General features: G+C 38.9%; 1 protein-coding gene across 3 annotated transcripts; it reads left to right on the forward strand.

The window, feature by feature from the left end:
• Positions 1-12,452: 12,452 nt before the first annotated feature.
• Positions 12,453-22,874, forward strand: MSANTD4 (Myb/SANT DNA binding domain containing 4 with coiled-coils). Of its 3 annotated transcripts, XM_086338840.1 has the most exons (4): positions 12,453-12,497; positions 18,197-18,298; positions 19,685-20,307; positions 20,654-22,874. In XM_086338840.1, the coding sequence occupies exons 3-4, from the start codon at positions 19,846-19,848 to the stop codon at positions 21,227-21,229; spliced, it is 1,038 nt and encodes a 345-aa protein (XP_086194966.1). In that variant the 5' UTR covers positions 12,453-12,497; positions 18,197-18,298; positions 19,685-19,845; the 3' UTR covers positions 21,230-22,874. The 3 variants fall into 3 exon arrangements, with proteins under 3 accessions (XP_086194966.1, XP_086194964.1, XP_086194963.1); XM_086338838.1 differs by lacking the exon at positions 18,197-18,298 and having other exon boundaries at positions 12,453-12,911; XM_086338837.1 differs by lacking the exon at positions 18,197-18,298.
• Positions 22,875-23,168: the final 294 nt, after the last annotated feature.

The following is a 23,168-nucleotide window of genomic DNA, read 5'->3' on the forward strand; positions in this document are numbered from 1 at the left end:
TGTTGGCAAAGTAATGTCTCTGCTTTTTAACATACTGTCTAGGGTGGTCATTACTTTCCTTCCAAGGAGTAAGCGTCTTTTAATTTCACGGCTGCAATCACTATCTGCAGTGATCTTGGACCCCCCCAAAATAAAGTCTGCCACTGTTTCCAATGTTTCCCCATCTATTTGACATGAAGTGATGGGACCAGATGCCATGATCTTAGTTTTCTGAATGCTGAGTTTTAAGCCAACTTTTTTATTCTCCTCTTTCACTTTCATCAATGCTCTTTAGTTCTTCTTCACTTTCTGCCACAAGGGTGGTGTCATCTGCATATCTGAGGTTATTGATATTTCTCTCAGCAGTCTTGATTCCAGCTTGTGCTTCCTCCAGCCCAGCAGTTCTTATGATGTACCCTGCATATAAGTTAAATAAGCAGGGTGACAATATACAGCCTTGACATACTCCTTTTCCTATTTGGAACCAGTCTGTTGTTCCATGTCCAGGTCTAATGGTTGCATCCTGACCTGCATACAGATTTCTCAAGAGGCAGGTCAGGTGATCTGGTATTTCCATTTTCAGAATTTTCCACAGTTTATTGTGATTGACACAGTCAAAGGCTTTGGCATAGTCAATAAAGCAGAAATAGATGTTTTTCTGGAACTCTCTTGCTTTTTCAATGTTCCAGCGGATGTTGGCAATTTGATCTTTGGTTCCTCTGCCCTTTCTAAAATGAGCTTAAACATCTGGAAGCTCACGGTTCATGAATTGGTGAAGACTGGTTGGAGAATTTTGTGCATTATTTTACCAGCATGTGAGATGAGTGTAATTGTGCGGTAGTTTGAGCATTCTTTGGCACTGCTTTTCTTTGGGATTGGAAGGAAAACTGAAAATTTTCCAGTCCTGTGGCTATTGCTGAGTTTTCCAAATTTGCTGGCATATTGAGCATATTGAACAGCATCATCTTTTAGGATTTGAAATAGCTCAACTGGAATTCCATCACCTCCACTAGCTTTGTTCATAGTGATGCTTCCTACTTGACTTCACATTCCAGGATGTCTGGCTCTAGGTGAGTGATCACACCATCGTGATTATCTGGGTCATGAAGATCTTTTATACATAGTTCTTCTGTGTATTCTTGCCACCTCTTTTTAGTATCTTCTGCTTCTGTTAGGTCCATACAATTTCTGTCCTTTTTCAAGCCCATTTTTCCGTGAAATGTTTCCTAGGTATCTCTAATTTTCTTTAAGAGATCTCTAGATTTTCCCATTCTATTGTTTTCCTATATTTGTTCACACTGATCACTGAAGAAGGCTTTCTTATCTCTCCCTGCTATTCTTTGGAACTCTGCATTCAAATGGGTATATCTTTCCTTTTCTCCTTTGCTTTTCCCTTCTGTTCTTTTCATAGCTATTTGTAAGGCCTCCTCAGACAGCCATTTTGCTTTTTTGCATTTATTTTTCTTGGGGATGGTCTTGATCCCTGTCTCCTCTACAATGTCATGAAGCTGTGTCCATGGATCTAGTCCATCAGATCTAGTCCCTTAAATTTCTCACTTCCACTGTATAGTCATAAGGGATTTGATTTAGGTCATACCTGTATGGTCTAGTGGCTTTCCCTACTTTCTTCAATTTAAGTCTGAATTTGGCAATAAGGAGTTCTTGATCTGAGCCACAGTCAGCTCCTGGTCTTGTTTCTGCTGACTGTATAGAGCTTCTCCATCTTTGGCTTCAAAGAATATAATCAGTCTGATTTCAGTGATGACCATCTAGTGATGTCCATGTGTAGAGTCTTCTCTTGTGTTGTTGGAAGAGGGTGTTTACAATGACCAGTGCATTCTACAATGGACTATTACTCAATCATAAAAGGGAAATAATGCCCTTTGTGGCAACATGGATGGACCTAGACACTGTCATACTGAATGAAGTAAGTCAGGCAGTGAAGGGGAAATATCATATTTTACTTAGTGTAATCTAAAAAATATTGTACAAATGAACTTATTTACCAAACAGAAATAGAGTCATAGACATAGAGAACAAACTTATGGTTAGCAGGACAGGGGGAGGTAAGAGCAAGGATAAATTGGGAGATTGGGATTGATATATACACACTGTGCATGTGTGCTCAGTCACTCAGTCATGTCTGACTCTTTGTGACCCCTTGGACTGTAGCCCTCCAAGCTCCTCTGCCCATGGGGTTTTCCAGGCAAGAATACTGGAGTGGGTTGCCATTTCCTACTCCAAGGGATTTTCTCAACCCAGGGATCGAACTCATGTCCCTTGTGTCTTCTGCATTGCAGGCAGATTCTTTACCATTGCGCCACATGGGAAGCCCCATATACACACTACTATATATAAATTGATAATTAATAAGGACCTACTGTATAGCACAGGAAACTTTAATCAATACTCTGCAATGGCCTTTATGGTAAAAGAATCTAAAATCAAGTAGATATTCGTATATGTATAACAGATTCACTTTGCTGTACTCCTGAAATCCTAACACTATTGTATATCATTTATAATCCAATAAAAAATGAGGAAATTGAAATGTATTTCTTTCTTCAAAAAGATTTTTAAAGATAGATTAAAAAAAATTATTGGTATTTGCAGATGACATGATCCTATGCACAGAAAAATCATAAAGACACCATCAGAAAACTACTAGAGCTCATCAATGAATTCAGTGATGTAGCAAATTGAAAATTAATATGCAGAAATCTATGCATTTCTATATGTTAACAACAAACTATCAGGAAGAGAAATTAAGGAAAGAATCCCATTTACCGCTGCATCAAAAATAATAAAATACCTATGAGAAACGCTGGACTGGAAGAAACACAAGCTGGAATCAAGATTGCCAGGAGAAATATCAATAACCTCAGATATGCAGATGACACCACCCTTATGGCAGAAAGTGAAGAGGAACTAAAAAGCCTCTTGATGAAAGTGAAAGTGGAGCGTGAAAAAGTTGGCTTAAAGCTCAACATTCAGAAAACGAAGATCATGGCATCTGGTCCCATCACTTCATGGGAAACAGATGGGGGAACAGTGGAAACAGTGTCAGACTTATTTTTTGGGGCTCCAAAATCACTGCAGATGGTGATTGCAGCCATGAAATTAAAAGACGTTTACTCCTTGGAAGGAAAGTTATGACCAACCTAGATAGCATATTCAAAAGCAGAGATATTACTTTGCCAACAAAGGTTCATCTAGTCAAGGCTATGGTTTTTCCTGTGGTCATGTATGGATGTGAGAGTTGGACTGTGAAGAAGGCTGAGCGCCGAAGAATTGATGCTTTTGAACTGTGGTGTTGGAGAAGACTCTTGAGAGTCCCTTGGACTGCAAGGAGATCCAACCAGTCCATTCTGAAGGAGATCAGCCCTGGGTGTTCTTTGGAGGGAATGATGCTAAAGCTGAAACTCCAGTACTTTGGCCACCTCATGCGAAGAGTTGACTCACTGGAAAAGACTCTGATGCTGGGAGGGATTGGGGGCAGGAGGAGAAGGGGACGACAGAGGATGAGATGGTTGGATGGCATCACTGACTCGATGGACGTGAGTCTGAGTGAACTCCGGGAGTTAGTGATGGACAGGGAGGCCTGGCTTGCTGCGATTCATGGGGTCGCAAAGAGTCAGACACGACTGAGTGACTGAACTGAACTAAACTGAACTGATGGATAAAACTACCCAAAGAGGCTGAGACTCCTGTAGTCCAAAAAGTGTAAGATGCTTATGAAAGAAACTGAAGACAACACAGATAGAAAGATATATCATGTTCTTGGATTGGAAGCATCCATACTGTTAACATGACTATATTACCCAAGACAATGTACAGATTCAATGCCATCCCAATCAAATTACCAGTGGTACTTTACATATAACTAGAAAAAACAAGTTTTTAATTTGTATTGAAACACAAAACACCACAAATAATCAAAAGTTTTTTGAGAAAAGAATAAAGCTGGAGGGGTCATGTTCTCTGACTTCAGACTGTACTACAGTGCTATAATAGTCAATGGTATTGGCAGAAAAACAGACACATAGATCAATGGAACAGTATAGAAATCCCAGAAATAAACCCTTGAACCTATGGTCAATTTATCTATGACGATGGGAGCAAGAATCCAGCTACATGTAAAAGAGTGATATTGGCACATTCTCTAATACCACACATAAAAATAAACTCAAAATGAATTATGAATTTAAGTGTAACACCAGATACTATAAAACTTCTAGAGGGAAACATATTTAGATCACTCTGATACCAATTGCAGCAATACTTTTTTGAATCTATTTTTTTAGATGTACAGAAATAAAAACAAAACAAAACCAAAAAATGGTACCTAAATAAATCTAAAAGTTTTTGTGCAGCAAAGGAAAACATAATCAAAACAAATCAGATGAAGTATAGAATGGGAGAAACTATTTGTAAATGATGAACCAATGAGGGATTAGTTTCCAAAATATCCAAAACGGCCTACATAGCTCAATATAAACTAAGCCCCCTGACTTATTTTCCCTAACTATAAACCCCTTTGAAGAGATAATGTAAGCATAGTACTTAAAAATGAGTGAAAGTTGCTCAATCGTGTCCAGCTCTTTGCGAACCCATGGACTTTAGCCCACCAGGCTCCTCTGTCCATGAAATTCTCCAAGCAAGAATACTGGAGTCGGTTGCTATTTCCTTCTTCAGGGGATCTTCCTGACCCAGGGATTGAACTGAGGTCTCCTGCATTACAGGTGGACTCTTTTCCATCTGAACCATGAGGGAAGTCCATAGTATTTAGTAAGAATCTAGCAATTTTAGCAGCTATTACATCTTCTAGCTGGGTACTATAGAAATGGAAGGAATTCAGAAAGGACATAACATGGGTCTATTTTATGTTTGTCTGTCTTTTGTTTCTCAATTGCAAAGTTTTTGAAAAATCAAATAATTTCATATAGAAGAACATGCTACATGAAGAGGAACAGTATGACTCTGAAGTTATATAATAGAGAGAAAATATAGCAGGAGCTGCCAACTTCTGAGGTAGTCTCAGATTACCCACTGATTAGTTTATTAGATAAGTCATAAATCACTCTGGACATGTTTTCTTTTTTAGAAAATGGATATTAAAAGATACCGTCTTGAGTATGGCATGTGAGCTCTGCCATAGAGCCACTGAGCAGACGACCTACAAACTGAAGAACAATTATACCAAAGAAGTTCTACACTGTTGTGAAAGTTATAGGTCCCACAACAAATTTTCCAACCTGGGGATCTGGCAAAAGGACTAAGAACCCCCAGGAAATTTGATTTTTTAAGGCCAGTGGTATTTAACTATAGAATTTCCACAGGATGGGGAAAACAGACTCTTGGAGGGCACAAACAAAACCTTGTGTGCAACAGGACCCAGGAGAAAGGAGCAGTGACCCCACAAAAGACTGAGCCAGTGAGTTTCCTGGAGTCTTGCCTGTGACTGTCCAGGAGTCACCAGAGGAGGCATGGGTCAACAGTGGCCTGCTCTGGGGTCAGGGGCATCGAATAAAACAGTTCTGGAATAAGTATTTTGAAGGAGGTAGCCATTACTGCCATTACTCCTAGCCCCACCTAGCAACAGAAAACTGGATTAAAGATTTAATAAGCATAGCCCTGCCTATCAGATCAAGACCCAGGTTCCCCCACAGCCAGTCCCTCCCATCAGGAAGCTTCCACAAGCCTCTTATCCTTATCCATCAGAGGGTAGACAAAATGGAAACCACAATTACAGACAACTAACCAAACTGATCACTTGGATCAGAGCCTTGTAAAACTCAGTTAAACTATGAGCCATGATGTGTAGGGCCACCAAAGACAGAGGTCATGGTGGAGAGTTCTGACAAAATGTGGTCCGCTGGAGAAGGGAACTGCAAACCACTTCAGTATTCTTGACTTGAGAACCCCATGAACAGTATGAAAAGGCAAAAATATATGACACTGAAAGAAGAACTCCCCAGGTTGGTAGGTACCCAATATGCTACTGGAGAAGAGTGGAGAAATAGCTCCAGAAAGAATGAAGAAACTGAGCAAAAGTAAAAACAACACACAGTTGTGGATGTGATGGGTGATGGAAATAAAGTCCGATGTTGTAAAGAACAATATTGCATAGGAACCTGGAATGTTAGGTCCATGAATCAAGGCAACTGGAAGTGGTCAAACAGGAGATGGCAAGAAAGAACATCAACATTTTAGGAATCAGTGAACTAAGATGGATCAGAATGGGTGAATTTAATTCAGATGATCATAATATCTCCTACTGCGGGCAAGAATCCCTTAGAAGAAATGAGCAGTCCTCATACTCAACAAGAGTCCAAAATTCAGTACTTGGTTACAATCTCAAATATGACAAAATGATCTCTGTTCATTTCCAAGGCAAACCATTCAATATCACAGTAACCCAAGTCTATGCTCACACTACTAATACTGAAGAATCTGAAGGTGAATGATTTTATGAAGACGTACAAGGCATTCTAGAACTAATACCAAAAAAAGATGTCCTTTTCATCACAGGAGACTGAAATGCAAAAGTAGGAAGCCAAGAGATACCTGGAATAACAGGCAAGTTTGGCCTTGGAATACAAAATGAAGTAGGGCAAAGATTAACAGAGTTTTGCCATGAGAATGCACTGGTCATGGGAAGACTCTACACATGGACATCACCAGATGGTCAATGCTGAAATCAGATTAATTATATTCTTTGCAGGAGAGGTTGGTGAAGATCTATACAGTCAGCAAAAACAAGACCAGGAGCTGGCTATGGCTCAGATCAAGAACTCCGCATTGCAAAATTCAGACTTAAATTGAAGAAAGTAGGGAAAACCACTAGACCATTCAGGTATGACCTAAATAAATCCCTTACGAGTATACAGTGAAAGTGATAAATAGATTCAAGGGACTAGATTTGACAGATAGAGTGACTGAAGAACTAAGGACGGAGGCTTGTAACATTGTACAGGAGGCAGTGATCAAAACCATCCCCAAGAAGATGAAATGCAAAAAGGAAAAATGATTGTCTAAGGAGGCCTTACAAATAGCTGCAGAAAGAAGAGAAGCTAAAGACAAAAGACAGAAGGAAAGATACCCATCTGAATGCAGAGCTCCAAAGAATGGAAAGGAGAGATAAGAAAGCCTTCCTAAGTGATCAATGCAAATAGAGGAAAACAATAAAATGAGAAAGACTAAAGAGCTCTTCAAGAAAATTTGAGATACCAGGGAACATTTCATGCAAAGATGGGCACAATAAAGGAGAGAAACTGTATGGACTTAATATAAGCAGAAGATATTAAGAAGAGGTGGCAAGAATACACAGAAGAACTATACAAAAAAGATCTTAATGACCCAGATAACCATGATGGTGTGATCATTCACCTATAGCCAGACATCCTGGAACCCAAAGTTAAGTGAGCCTTAGGAAGCATCACTATGAACAAAGCTAGTAGAGGTGATGGAATTCCAGCTGAGCTATTTCCAATCCTTCAAGATGGTACTGGGGAAGGCTGCACTCAATATGCCAGCAAATTTGGAAAACCCAGCAGTGGCCCATAGGACTGGAAAAGGTCAGTTTTCATTCCAATCCCAAAGAAATGCAATGCCAAAGGATGCTCAAAGTACCACACAATTGCACTCATCTCACACACTAGCAAAATAATGCTCAAAATTCTACAAGCTAGGCTTCAACTATACATGAACCATGAACTTCCAGATGTTCAAGAAGAATTTAGAAAAGGCAGAGGAATCAGAGATCAAATTGCCAATATCTGTTGGATCATAGAAAAAAGCAAGAGAATTCCAGAAAAAAAAACATCTACTTCTGCTTCATTGACTATGCTAAAGCCTTTGACTGTGGAGATCACAACAATCTGTGGGAAATTCTTAAAGAGATGGGAATACCAGACCAGCTCACCTGCCTCCTCAGAAACCTGTATGCAGGTCAAGAAGCAACAGTTAGAGCTGCACATGTAACATGGACTGGTTCCAAATTGGAAAAGGAGTATGTCAAGGCTGTATATTGTCACCCTGCTTATTATCTTATGTGCAGAGTACATCATGAGAAATGCTGGGCTGGATGAATCACAAGCTGGATGAAGGACAGGGTGGAATCAAGATTTCAAGGAGAAATATCAGTAACTTCACATATGCAGATGACACCGAACTTATGGCAGAAAGCAAAGAGGAACTAGAGAGCCTCTTGATCAAGGTGAAAGAGCAGAGTGCAAAAGGTGGCTTAAACCTCAATGTTCAAAAAACTAAGTTCATGGCATCTGGTCCCATCTCTTCACTGCAAATAGATGGGGAAACATTGGAAACTGACAGACTTAATTTTCTTGGGCTCCAAAATGACTGCAACCATGAAATTAAAAGATGCTTGTTTATTGGTAGAAAAGTTATGACAAACCTCAACAGCATATTAGAATGCAGAGACATTACTTTGCTGACAAAGTCCATATAGTCAAAGCTATTATTTTTCCAATAGTCATGTATGGATGTGAGAGTTGGACTACAAAGAAAGCCGAGAGCTGAAGAATTGATGCTTTTGAGCTGTGGTGTTGTAGAAGACTCTTGAGATTCCCTTGGATGGCAAGGAAATCAAACCAGTCAATCCTAAAGGAAATCATGCCTGAATATTCATGAGAAGGACTGGATGCTGAAGCTGAAGCTCCAATATGTTGGCCACCTGATGTGAAGAGCCTTATTGGAAAAGACCCTGATGCTGGGAAAGATTGAAGGCAGGAGGAGAAGGGGACGACAGAGGATGAAATGGTTGGATGGCATCACCGACCCAATGGACATGAAACTGAGCATACTCCAGGAGATGGTGATGGACAGAGAAGCCTGACATGCTGCAGTCTATGGGGTCCAAATAGTCAGACAGGACTTAGGAACTGAACAACAATAATAGCAACGGTATTAGTGTAAAACTCATAGAAAAAAGGAAATGTTGATCCCTAACACTGTCAGGGAAGAGTCTATTTTAAAGCGTAATAAGAGTATGTCATACAGACAAGACAAGGAGGAAGCAGTACATGTGCTAAGGAAAAGGAAACAGCATGTGCAAAGGCAAAAAGGGAGATTGATAACAGCACTGATATAGTTAAGTAGAGTTAACAACATATATAATATGTTCACTGGGTTTTTATCTTAAATTATGTTTGGGAGAAGGCAATGGCAACCCACTCCAGTACTCTTGCCTGGAAAATCCCACGGATGGAGGAGTCTGGTAGGCTACAGCCCATGGGGTTGCGAAGAGTTGGACACAACTTCACTTTCACGCACTGGAGAAGGAAATGGCAATCCGCTCCAGTATTCTTGCCTGGAGAATCCCAGGGACAGCGGAGCCTGGTGTGCTGCCATCTATGGGGTCGCACAGAGTTGGACACGACTGGCGCAACTTGGCAGCAGCAGCAGCAGCGGTATGTTTGGCAGAGACAGGAAAAGTGATTTTTTTGGTTAAATAATACACAGTGAAATAGGTAGATTTTAGTTAACAACTATATTTCCACTCTGAAATTTTTGATAAGCTATGGCCAGGCACAGTCTAGTACAGCATTTTCCGAGAAATATTATACTATTCAAATATATACATTTAAATTTCTTATTAGACTCATTTTAAAAATAAAAAAAATTTACAAGTATAATTAATTTTAATAATATATTTCCTTAACATAATTATGCAATATATTATAATTCCAAGTTTTCCGTATACTAAATATAAAATGATCAGTGTGACACTGATTTTTTACATTTTATGTTAAATCTTCAAAATCATGTATATATTTTAAACTTAGAGCATATCTCAATTCAGATATTCTTTATCAGCAATATTAAATCTGTACTTATATATCAAAAAGTTTATAATTGAAAAAGTAGATTCACATCACTCAGGTTTCCCAAACATACTTAGACATTATGCATTAACTGAATTGAGTATTAGTTTTTAAATTAAAATTCAGTTACTCGGTTGTAGTAGCCAAATCTCAAGGGCTCATCTACCAAGTGGCTCCTACAGTGGAACAAACTCAGTTCTAGAATAAGTATTAGGTCAATTTTCTTGCCTGAAATTATTATCTCAAAAATCAAATTTGCAAGAAGACTATCAGGTTAGTAATGGGGTACTAATATTAATGTTAAGCATTTTGGATTACCTTTCATCTCTCCCTTGTTGCTCTGTGCCTACTCAGATAAGATACAGATGAGACCAAAAAAAGAGAGGGTATCTGGAAAAGACCTCTCAATCAGCAAAGAGATTGAGGTAATTGGAGGAAGCTTAAAGAGTTCATGACATAAAGGCAGAAAGTTCTTAATACTTACTGACTTACTAGGCCTTAACCCTTTTACTTAGGTAAATAAATAGATTTAAATAGTAGACAGACTCTGAAAAGGTCAGAAAGAGTCTGGTCATAATAACGATGGATTGTTCTTTTGCCTTTTCACTACACTCACACAGAAAATGTCCACTACAAACAAAACCCCAAATTATAAAACACAAGATGTCATATTTTTCCAAAAACAAAACTGTTTACATTTCAAAGAGCATTATTTCATAAGTACTTCTATTTTATGGAAGAGAATTCCTTCAGGAATATTGAGCAAGTATTCACAATTCACCCAGAATATTCCTTTATTTATTTATGAAAACTCTTTTGAGTGCCTCTTATATTTTAGGCACTGAAAAGAAATTTCAGCAGTGGACAAGGAAGACCTACCCACCTGAAATATGTGATAAGAGCTGTCAGAGGAAAGGAGCTAACTACCGTGGGAGCATTCTGAAGTAGGGTTGGCAGATTTACCAAATAAAAATACAGGATGTCAAATATTACATAGGATACGGTTATACTAAAAATTATGTTACATATCTGAACTACAAATTTAGTTGAGTATCCTGTCTTTTATCTGGCAAACCTACATTAGAGGGACAACTTGTAAGTGGAGATAGGGTGAATGGAGAGAAAGGAAGGCTTACTTGGAAAATAACTTTTAAAACAAATTCTGGGCATAGCAGGGAATAGGTAGGGAGAAATCATTCTGAGTGGAAACAATGCAATGCAAACTAAAACCAAGGCCACTGGTTCAAGTCCAGGAATTGAAAGAAACCAAGGTAATTGGGGTAAGGAAGAAGGTAAATGAAAGAGGGGTAATGTTGATGAAAGATGAAGCCTGAGAGAAAAACAGAAGAAACTCTTGTAAAGAGTTTGTACTTTATCGTGAGTATGGTTCCACTAGTGACCTGTAAGCAGCTTGTCTTAGCTTCAGTAGGAAGAATAGACTACAGTCCTCTTGGCAGTATGATTGACAGCCCAGTAAGGATGCTACTGATGTAACTGAGGATTTCAATGGAGGCCTGAACAAAGGCAATGGAAAGACAGACCCATTAGTAACACTAGAACTAGAACTTGAGATAGCAGCTAAAGCCTCGGCAATTGCAAAGGGGATAGAGAAAAGAACTGAGAGGGAAGGAAACCAGGGTAAGCATTATAGAAATCAAATGAAGAAAGGTCAACAAGTCAAATATTTATGAGGAGGTAAGATAAGACCTGAGAAGTGATGACTAGATTTAGCCGCAAGGAAATCACCAGTGACCTTTGGAGGGGTAGTTTTAGAGGGAATGACTGAGACAAAATTAGGTCACCGTGTTGGAGAAGACTCTTGAGAGTCCCTTGGACTGCAATAAGATCCAACCAGTCCATTCTAAAGGAGATCAGCCCTGGGTGTTGTTTGGAAAGAATGATGCGAAAGCTGAAACTCCAGTACTTTGGCCACCTCATGCGAAGAGTTGACTCACTGGAAAAGACTCTGAGGCTGGGAGGGATTGGGGGCAGGAGGAAAAGGGGACGACAGAGGATGAGATGGCTGGATGGCATCACCTACTCGATGGACGTGAGTTTGAGTGAACTCCAGGAGTTGGTGATGGACAGGGAGGCCTGGCGTGCTGCGATTCATGGGGTCGCAAAGAGTCGGACAGGACTGAGTGACTGAACTGAACTGAAATGAACTGGCTGAGCAGAAGGTGATGCTGGGTTCGGAACCTGCTGAGGAAATGCGAGGGTCCGACTTCCTCTTTGCCCTTTTAACAGGTTTGGGTCAAGGACAGGAATGGTTTGGAGATGAAGCTGACTGTGCTCCAATCGGGCAGAACTGCGCAGCCGGCGACCGCGCGGGGCCAATCCTTCCTCACAGTGCTCTAGATTGACGGGGCCCGTCGCCAAGGAGCTCCGGCGGGAGGCCGAGTCACGGGGGGCGGAGTCAGGGCACTAACCCGGAACGGCTTGGGACGCGCTTTCCATTGTGAGGCCGGACCCGGGCGGGCCCTCAGCCAGAACGGCAGCGTTCTCCGGGCCAACGGGCGAGCCTCGTTAGACGAGCGGCGGCCACGGCAGCCAATGGCGTAGAGGCAGGGGCGGGCCGAGTCCGTGGGCGGGGAATTGATAAAGCATCTCTGTTTGCCACCCCGCCCCACACACACCCGAGGCGACGGCGGGGTGGCGCTTCCCGGCCTGCAGGTGAGCGGCGGTTCCGCGAAAGAGGCTGTGAGGGTGGCGGCCTCTCCGCGGACGGTAGGTGCCAGCGGGGCGGCGTCAGGCCGCGGTCACCCCGCCGCTGGCTTTGGACCCGGCTTCGCGGCGTCGCGGACCACAACGCTCAGGAGAGATAGCATTCGCCGCTGCAGCCTGACCTAGGAGGGTGGGGAGGGCCCAGGCCTCTGGAGCAAGGCTGGGAAAGTTTCCAGGCCCCTGTCAGGGCTCTGATTTGCGGAGCGAGCACTCTCTTCCAGGTTGCCCTATATCCTGTCAGGTGCAGCCGTGGCTGTGGCCGAGTCTGCGGCGCGCCCCCTCCTCCTGGATGACCTCCTGGGAACTCAGCCTTCCTGGATTCTCCCAAGGGGCTGTTCCAAAGGGAGAGGATGGGAGTGAAAGGTACTTTATTAATGTGATAACAGGAGACCCTTAAGTAAACTTTAGTCATTTACCTACCACGAGTTACAGGCAGGGAGTTGAATGTCCTCTAAGAATATAGTGGGGACAGTAGTGCCCGGTGTTGGTGGGAGGTGGGAAGCCCACTTCAAAGAGGGTTGGGGGAAGTTTGTAGATTTTGTGATGTTTTTCTTCTTGAACAATCTAATGAATTTACCTAAAAAAAATTTTTGGACCCAGAATTTATGCTCGATTTTCCTTAGACCTCTTAATTCTGTCTTATCATACAGTATTTAGGAACTTCATTCTCAAGTGTTAGTCCTTGGAAAAAAATTGCCCAGGTGTAATACGCCTTTGGTGGTACATCTTCACAAGGATTATGCAAGTGAACTACTTACACCTATTTCCACCCAATAAAGAATGATTGTGAAATGGGATTTCAGGAAAATGGCTGTTCTCTGAGATTGGGTGTGAAAGAACTATGAATTTTTAGAGGTTGCAACTACTAAATTCCCTCTTGTAAAGATACGGAAGACAACCAATATAAAAGGGATGATATTTGACATCTAAAATGGCTTTAAAAAATATTTTGTGAAGTATTTAGCCCCAGCACCAAGAATATGTGCCTGGCACATAGTAGGAGCTTGATATATTTGAGTAAAATTATTGAGTAATGGATGATGAAAACCCAAACCGTTAAATGAGTACAAAAATGTAAAGGAGAAGAGAGAAAAAAATTCCTGGAAACATAGCTTAGTTTCTATTCATGCAAGCATAGCTACCAAATATCAACTCAAGGTTGCTTTGATTTGGATACTATCTTACATTAATCAGAAGGTGTCAAAGATTTTCACACAATTAAGCCATGACTGACCGGAAGTCTAAGATACATTTTGATATCAATTTCAGTCAGGTAGAAAATGTGTGTTAAAGTGCAAATGCCTTTTGTCAAGAGTTCCTTAGTGGTCTAGTGGATAGGGTCTGTGCTTTCATTGCTGTGGCTCAGAATTCCCTGGTTGGGAAATTCCCACAAGCCATTCCTGTCAGCCAGAAATTAAAAAAAAAAAAAAAAAAAAAGTGCATTTTATCAGTGAACTAGTTCCATCACTTTGGTATAGAACAAAGGGTTAGGGACATAGGTCAAAGACAAAGGGATACCACTTTTGTAGGGTAGAGATACGGAGTTGCAAATTGTTGGGGGGGTGGTGCACAGAATATGCGAATAATAGAAACTGCTGCCCAAATTTTAAGAATGTATTGACTCAGGCATAGTTTTAAGAGGATTGTTATTTCTATCATTACAAAATTGATCTCACATTCTAAGAGCAGCAATATCTGATTACAGATTTTTATCTAAATTAAGATTCTGTGGGCAACTGCAATCATTGTTTACTATGCACTTGTATTTTGTATGTTATAGTTTGTGTAACAGTGCTTCCATATAAAAGGCATATTGCTTGAATTTCAAAAAAATATGAATTTTCAGATATATTTGCCTCTTGCAGTAAGTTTCTTAGCAAAGAGTAGGGCCTTTCAAGCCAACCTGACGTTTGTCCCCAACCTAGTTATTTAACTTTGATTCCTGATACTTCTGCCATGTATTACTGTCCCTCCAAATCAAATGCCAATTCCTTCTGACAACTTTCCTTGGTCCAACCAAAGATTACGCCTTCTGAACACCCAGGATATTTTGTTAGTATTTCTCTTTGTGCACTTGTCTTACATTCACATTATTCATCGAGTAAAGAAGTATTCATTTACTGTGTCCAGACTGTACCAGGAAGTAGATAATAGCTAATATTTGTTAAGGGCTTATTATATCTTAGATATTATACGCTTTTTGTTTGGGTTGTCTCATTTACTCCTCAAAATATTGTAGTATTCTATTATTTTTCCCATTTATAAATTAAGAAATAAGTTTAAAAGGTTAAGTAATGTATTCAGATCATAGAGCTTCTAAGTAGTGGAATTAATATACAAGCCTTGGTAGTCTCTATTCAAAACTTTCTGTTTATAGTCTCCATTATAAGTTTTTCATGTAAATTTTATGCATATATGTTTTAATAGATTATAGATTATTTGTTAGAAATAGTATATTCATCTTTGATCCATTATTGCTTCTAATGTAAAGTAAGTGATTATAACAGCCTGATAGTGGAAGCATGTGGCTAGGCCAACAAACAGCTATATGACTGAGATAAGTGACCATATATGTGATCTCTAGAGCTGGTGAATGATGGTGGACAGAGTGAGTGAACTTGTAGAGCATAGCATGTTCTGTCTAGAAATGTTCTTAGGTTGAAAACTGAGCTTCTGTGAATATGTATACAACATAGACATACATACATATTCCTTTTCTGATTTTGTTGGCTTGTATTAACATACTAATAATGTTGTGCTAAGCCATATTCATACTCTAATTGGGTATTGTATTCCATTATGTGGCTGTACTGTAGTTTATTCATATAATCCCTTATTGAATATTTATATTTTTACCATACTTCTACCTTTTAAATATGACAGTGCTTTTAAAATGGTTCAAAAAGCCATTTAAGTATCTGAAACATTCTGTATCTTTTGGAAACAAAAAGTCATCCTTAATTTGATATGGAATTTGATGTAACTTTAGCAATCTTTTCTATTTTTAAGGACATCTGACCTGCTGATTCTGTTTTTAAAATATATTTTTAATATCTGCTCCTCATTGGTTCATACTGCCTAAGTAGTTCTTCATAGCCTATTTATTTAAAATATTCTTTTCAGAATTTTGTATAACTTGTTAACTGTTATGTTCTTTAGTATAGTTACAGGGTAGGTAATTTAAGGTCTTCACTTAATTTCATAAACTGCTTTTTGCCTGTATTGACTTGGGCTGCCTTTTTCTTTTAAATATATACTTTGCCCATAGCAGTGTGTTTTGCTAGCTTACCTTACTTGAGTTATTGTCTGTTTCATTTTCTGCTCTTTCCCCTCCCCCAATCACTTTTTTATTTTATGTTGTATTTTTACCTCCTATTAGGGACAGTGTTATGTATTGAAGATACTGCCTTTGGAGCAGGTGGGGTACCATCTTCTAGATCCCCATAAGGGTGGAGCAAATGGTAGAGGAAGGAGGAAATGAAGTTTGCACTAATTCTTTGAAATGTGATGCAATGGCCCTATAGGTACTAAAGAGATGTATATTGGGGCTGGTTTAATGATGTGCAAATGATGTGTAAATCAGTTTTCTTCAGTTCCTTTTTTATGTTGCTTATAAATATAGTGAAGAAAGAAAGCATTAGTCTTTCAGTTGTGTCCAACTCTGCAACCCCATGAACTGTAGCCACGTTCCTCTGTCCTTGGAATTCTTCAGGCAAGAATACTGGAGTGGGTTGCCAGTCCCTTCTCCACGGGATCTTCCTGACCCAGGGATTGAACCCAGGTCTCTTGCATTGTGGGTAGATTCTTTAAGGTCTGAGCCATCAGGGAAGCCCCATAAACATAGTATTTCTTGATTATTCTTCAGTTGCCTCTAGAGAAAAGTAGTATACCAGTCCAGCTCAACTAAGAACTTGAATTACATAAAGAATGTTAGGTCAGTGTTAATTAAATGAGATCCTCTAAAGTTACACGGCTTCTAGAATGTTCACTAAACTGTTGTAGGATCAGATGTTAAAACATGACATTTTCTTATTTTTTATTAGGTAATATTTGAAATATGGAAAAATTATGTAGCTTTAAGTATACCAGTAAACAAGGTCCTTGACCACTGAAAAGAAAAACATACTAGTTTGTAACATTTGTCCATTTCTGTGTTGTAAATACTGCCATCTTGGCCAGTTTCTAGTTCCCAACATGACATTACTGAATATGGAGTTGGGAAGTGTACAATGACCTTCACCAGCTCATATCAGCAGGCTCCAATGTACTCCTAATGTTATAAAGCATAGTAATAAAGACCAACAGACTTACCACTTGACCTATGAACTAGAACAATACCAATATTATTGTGGCCTTTCTCTTTAGAGATTTGCCTTTCATGCAATAATAGTGAACTTAACTTACTGTATACCAGGAACTATTCTTCATATTTTACTAAATCCTTTAATCCTTATGGTATTTCTATGAAGTAATAATATTATTTTACAAATGGAATTGCACATAGGGAAATTAAAATAACTAAGGCACAAAACTAGGAAGTTGTGGAGCTGGGATTCCAACCAGGCATCTGACTGCACAACTTGTGCTTATATGCATTACACTGTGCCTTGAAATGTGTGCATGCTCAGTCGTGTCCAACTCTTTGCAACCCTGTGGACTGTAACTTGCCAGGCTCTTTTGTCCATGGGATTCTTCAGGCATAAATACTGGAGCGGATTGCCATTTCCTCCTCCAGGGGGTCATTGGCGAGCAGATTCTTTACCACTGAGCCACAGTCTGTTTTGATGCTTTTTTAATGTATGAATATGTTTGCTTATACTCTAGTGACAAGAGGCTTATATTTGACTATAATGGCAGTATTTGCCTAAGACAGGATCAAAAGTGCTACCACTGTTTGATTATACATTCTAATTTAGTGGATTTCAATTTTATTATTAAATGTCTCAAGTAATTGAAGTCTGCTTTAGAATAGTTTGCTGCAATCTTTTTTTTTTTTTTCCTGTTTTTGCCTGCTCTGCCCTTTTTGTGAGTGTATGAAATTGACAATAACTTTTTGAGGGTTTATTTTCTGCTCTTTTAAGTTTTTAGTTCTCTCTGGTCTTCATTTTAGCATCAAGGAGTAGTTCAGGAGATGGTTACTGTACATCAATGGTTAGGAACAAAAAGATGCATTGGTGAGCATTTTTTTGATGATGTTACTAGACACACACAAGGTCAGTTGAATAAGTATTAGTGGAAACCTGAAAAAATGCATACAAGCAGTGAAATCTTAATAAAAAATATTTTTTTATTAGGGTTTAGAAATAAGGGATTTGCATCCACTTTTAAGCCCTGGAGAGAAGAGGTTTAACAGTGATAGAAAAGATTTGTGCATTTACTGATTAAATTTAGTTACCTTAATTACTATACTTGTGCTTCAGTAGAAAATACTATTTATATTGTCAATTACCAGAGAAATATTTTTCACTCTACTAATAAAAATTTTAAACTGGCAAATATTAAAGTTTTTCAGTGAAGAAACTGTGGTAGAGTGAAACATAACTGGTTGAAACTTTGGAGAGTTTTCTGGCTACATATAGAACTTTATCCAGACTTAATGATGGGACATGGAATTTAATGGAGATTGGTATTTTTTTTTCTATTGGCAGGAAATGTTTATGATCCTACAATGATAGAGCAGGAAGGCACCTTAACAGCCTACCCTCTCATTTTGTAAAGGAGGGAAAAAAGAAGCTCCGTAGCAGTGATCAGTGAGTGAATTTGAAGTCACAAAACGTAGTTTGTGTGAATGTGTGCGTGCAAAGTCACTTCAGTCATGTCCAACTTTGTGACACTATGGACTGTAGCCCCCCAGACTTCTCTGTCCATGGGATTCTCCAGACAAGAATATTGGAATTGGTTGCCATTTCCTTCTCCAAGAGATCTTCCCAACCCAGGATTCAAACCCACATCTATCTCCTGCATGGGCAGGCAGATTCTTTACTGCTGAGCCACCAGGGAAGCCCTTGTTCCTCTTTACATACTTTTAAAATCTCTTTACCAAGGAAAAGACCCATTCAGCATCTTTTCCAGTTTGTTTGTGTGCCTTCCCATAATGCAAAGGTTAGATAGCAGAATAACTACATTTACCAGCTATTGTATTGAGGATCTGAATGTGCTTTAGATTCCACCAAAGAGATACATTTGTATAAGACTTGAAATCAAAGTGTGTGAAAGAATCAGGTGTTTAAAGCATTTGTTTACTGGTGTGGGTCAACACCATGGTTTTCATACTTTAGCATATATTAGGATCATTTTGAAGACATATTGAAACATATATTGCCAGATCTTGCCCCCAGAGTGCTGTATTCAAATGGTCTGGGGTGGGGCCTGAAAAGTTTACCTTTCTAACAAGTTTCAGGTACACCCTCTTTCAGTCTTATATTTTTTTGCTTTTTAACATCTAGTGGTCACTTTGGCAGGTTGACTCATTTATTCATTCAAAAGTGTTTATAATATGTATGCCTGCCATGTGCCAGGATCCCTGCTAGACTCTGGAGACATTATGGTGAGCAGAAATGTTGCTGTCTTCTGAAACTAACAGTGAAATGGGAAAGAGACACTCTTAGTTGTGTATTAGCACAAGTGTAACATTTAGGTGAGGAAAATGAGTAATTGTCAGGAGAGGATTCACTGAGGAGCAGATGTCTAATCTGCAAGCTGAAAGATAAGGAGGGATTAAGTAGGCCAAATAGGGAATAATCTATTTTCTAGTCAGAGGGAATAGTGTGTACAAAAACCCTGAACAGAGAAAGAGATTGACAACAGTGGGTGACTTAAAGAAGGCCTTTGCAGTTAGAATATAGAGGATGATTTGGGGAGAGCAAAAGTAGGGAGCAGATCAAGAGTGAATACTGGCACTAACTAACTAACTAACTAACTGAATACTGGCAGTTAGTTAGGAACCTTTACAGCAGCCTAGGTGAGAGAAGATGGTAGCTTGGATTGCAGTAGTGCTGGCAGAGACAGAAAATGCAGTCAGTTTTGAGCCATATTAAGAGGGCTTTTGTTTGTTTGTTTTTAAATTATATAACTTATTGGGTTGAAGTATATTGCAAAAGTTGCAGGCTGATTGATTTTTACTTTTTTCTTTTTAGGCATCATCCAGCCTGCCTGTGCTACTAGATGAATGGAAAACTCTGATTTAAACAAAGTACTAACAAGGAATTGTCCTTGATTTTTGTACTTTGTAGAAAAATTCTTCCTCAAATTGTTTTCACATCTTTCCTTACTGTAAAAACTGCATTTAAGTTAGAAAATGAAGCAACTGAAGAGGAAAAGGAAAAGCAATTTCAGTGTACAAGAAACTCAGACCCTTTTGAAAGAAATTACGAAAAGGAAAGAAGTAATTTTTTCCAAGCAGCTCAATACAACAATTAATGTGATGAAGCGAATGGCCTGGGAGGAGATTGCACAGTGTGTGAATGCTGTAGGAGAAGGAGAACAGAGAACAGGGACAGAAGTGAAAAGAAGGTACCTTGACTGGCGAGCCCTTATGAAGAGAAAGAAGATGAAGGCAAACATTAAGCTAGTTGGTTCAGGGTTTCCCCTTCCCACATCTGATTTAGATGACTCTCTCACTGAAGAGATAGATGAAAAGATTGGATTCCGAAGTGATACAAATTTTGATTGGCAAAATGTGGCAGATTTCAGGGATGCAGGTGGATCCTTAACTGAGGTCAAGGTGGAAGAGGAAGAAAGAGATCCCCAGAGTCCTGAAGTAAGTATTAGCCTATGTGAACCCTCTTTTTATTTCTTCATTTCTGATATGAGAGTTTGTTATAGACCAAGAACAGTTAAGAAATTCCCAGATTTTCAAGCTAACTTAAAAATAGTACATAACAGAGTCATTCCATTTTTTACTATCTTACTGTCATTAATCTCTTCTCATCTCAATGTACTCTTTTAACTGTACATTATTAATGATGTCACACAATTGTAAATATTTTTCAAAATTCAAAATAAATGGTTTTGTGTTCTTAAATACAGAAAGCTTTAAAGAAATGCCTAGACAAATTAACAACCATGAATATAAATAAATGCTGAGAACTACTTTTCTCTTTTAGTTTGAGATTGAAGAGGAAGAAGAAATGTTGTCATCAGTCATACCAGATTCCAGGAGGGAAAATGAACTTCCTGATTTCCCCCACATTGATGAATTTTTTACTCTGAACTCAACACCATCTAGGTCTGCATATGATGAGCCCCATTTGCTTGTAAACATAGAGAAACAGAAATTAGAATTGGAAAAACGAAGGCTTGATATTGAGGCTGAAAGACTGCAGGTAGAGAAGGAACGCCTACAGATTGAGAAAGAGAGGCTGCGACATTTAGACATGGAGCATGAGCGACTTCAGCTGGAGAAGGAGCGGTTGCAGATTGAAAGAGAGAAGCTGAGGTTACAGATAGTCAACTCAGAGAAGCCATCTTTGGAAAGTGAACTTGGTCAAGGGGAAAAGTCCATACATCAACCACAGGATATAGAAACTGAGAAGTTAAAACTTGAGAGAGAACGCTTACAACTGGAAAAAGATAGGCTGCAGTTTTTGAAATTTGAATCAGAGAAGCTGCAGATTGAAAAGGAACGCTTACAAGTAGAGAAAGAGAGACTACGAATTCAGAAGGAAGGACACTTGCAGTGATTTATCTAGGTCTCCATTTATCAAATGTTTGTAAACCACAGGTTTAGGTTTAAAAATCATTGCAGGATTAGCTGTATTGTTGTTTTTTTCCCTGTTTAATGTTAGTGTTTTCAGTAGAAAAAGATGATTATTTGTGGATAATTATATGCTTAAGTCTTCTATGAAAACTATGTGCCCTAGCATAAACAATATAGCAGAAATTGTTGTACTATACTCTTTAAATTAGTAAAATTACACATAGTCTTGTATAGTCTATGGATTCAGAGTTTACAATTATGTCTGTATAAAATTCTAGCTCAGTAGTTGTCAACTGGGGGTGACTTTGGCCCCTCAAAGACATTTAGCCACGTCTGGCAACATTTTTTGGTTGTCAGAATTGGAAAGTTGGGCACATTGCTACTGGCATATAGTAGATAGAGGCTAGGGATGCCTACATCCTGCAATGCACAGGACAGTTTCCACCCTCCCCCCTAAAAAGAATGATCAAACCCAAAGTAGCAATATTGCTGAAGTTGAAGAACCCTATCTTAGCCTGGCTGAGCACCTCTTTAGCTATGTTTCAGTTTCAGAATGTTAAAACCGCAGATATTTATGTGGGAATTACTTAAATGGCCCAAAACTTTATGAAACAGTACTGTATAGTATATTGACTGTAGGTATGATGATTATAGATGTTTTATTCCTTTGTTTCCATCTGTAGATAATGTGAGAGTCAGAAAAGAATATAGGCAACATCAGAGGTTATCTAAAGTGGGTTACTTTGCAAAGCAGTTCATTCATTTAGCCTTTGGTGCTTTAGAAACAGCACACATTTTTGTAAGCTTTATGCTTTCTTCTGTGACTCCATTGACTAAGCCAGTAGTTTAGATAAAAATTGTCATTTCAACCATGTATTGAAATCGTAATATACTTGGTTGAAGCTAGTAAGAATGTTACCAGTTTAAAAATGGTGCCAGTAGTCAATGAACTGGAACTCAGTAAGTGGTCATTTGATTTTTAAAATAGATAATAACTATTTGGAACTGGGAATGGGGGTGGGGGAGAATGTCCTCTGTATCCAATAGTAATGATGGTGATGAAATAATGATAGTAGTGGTGTATTATGAATTAGGGAAGCACTCTTGCACACTATCTGACCTAATCTGTAGAAAAAGTCTTGAGAGTAGTAGTATTCCTGAACCTGAGGCTTAGAGAATTCACACTTTGCGTAAATGACTGATTTCATATATCATGATGCATTTTGTCTTTGTTCTTCCCTGTGAAACAGAGTTTGTATCTTTAGTCAGTCGTTTTGGTATTTATTCTGAGACCCAGGGTTTACTTAATCTGGTGATTTGCCTTCAGTCTCCTAAACGTAATTTTTCCACTGTCCAGATGATTCTGATGCACACTAAAGTTGAGACTCACTGCATGAGATCATTTTGTATTTTCCCATTTCCAGTATATGTAGCCTTAGTAAGTCTCTTCTATTGACAGATACTACCTTGATTCTAAATTGATTCTTGTTTATTTAAGAATGTCTTGAAACCATATGTAGCATTTGAGTATGGGTATATAAGGCAAAAATATACATTTTAGTTACCTTGAGTTTGGAATAGTGTTATTTTTGTATAATTGAAATAAATGCTTCTACCATAGAAATGAATTTGCTGATACTAATTGTGTGAATATTTATCATTTCAAGTGATGCTCAATGCTGTGAGGGTTGAGGTTGTCAAGGCTGGAAGAGAGCTTTATCATGGTGAGTGGGGGCAAGGGGCCTAATATTTGTGTTAGGGATTATGCTATATGCTTTTCATGCATTATTTTGTTTCTTAAAACAAGCCTTGAGTCATTTTAGCCCGACTTTTATAAGAAAGGAAACAGTACTTCATCAGTTTAATTAAAGAATACATTAAAAAGCGATATGCCAATACTGACCCAAAATTTTAGCATAAAA

The sequence above is a fragment of the Bos grunniens genome, chromosome 15 (assembly GCF_055505025.1).
Source record: "Bos grunniens cultivar Pamir isolate PY7600 chromosome 15, Bosgru_T2T1.0, whole genome shotgun sequence".
NCBI classification, from domain to species: domain Eukaryota; kingdom Metazoa; phylum Chordata; class Mammalia; order Artiodactyla; family Bovidae; genus Bos; species Bos grunniens.

Excerpts from the sequence above, each read along its gene's own strand:
- MSANTD4 (XM_086338838.1), top strand. The coding sequence starts at position 19,846 with ATGAAGCAACTGAAGAGGAAAAGGAAAAGCAATTTCAGTGTACAAGAA. Across the intron at positions 20,308-20,653 it reads GAGATCCCCAGAGTCCTGAA|TTTGAGATTGAAGAGGAAGA; the intron begins GTAAGTATTAGC and ends TTTCTCTTTTAG.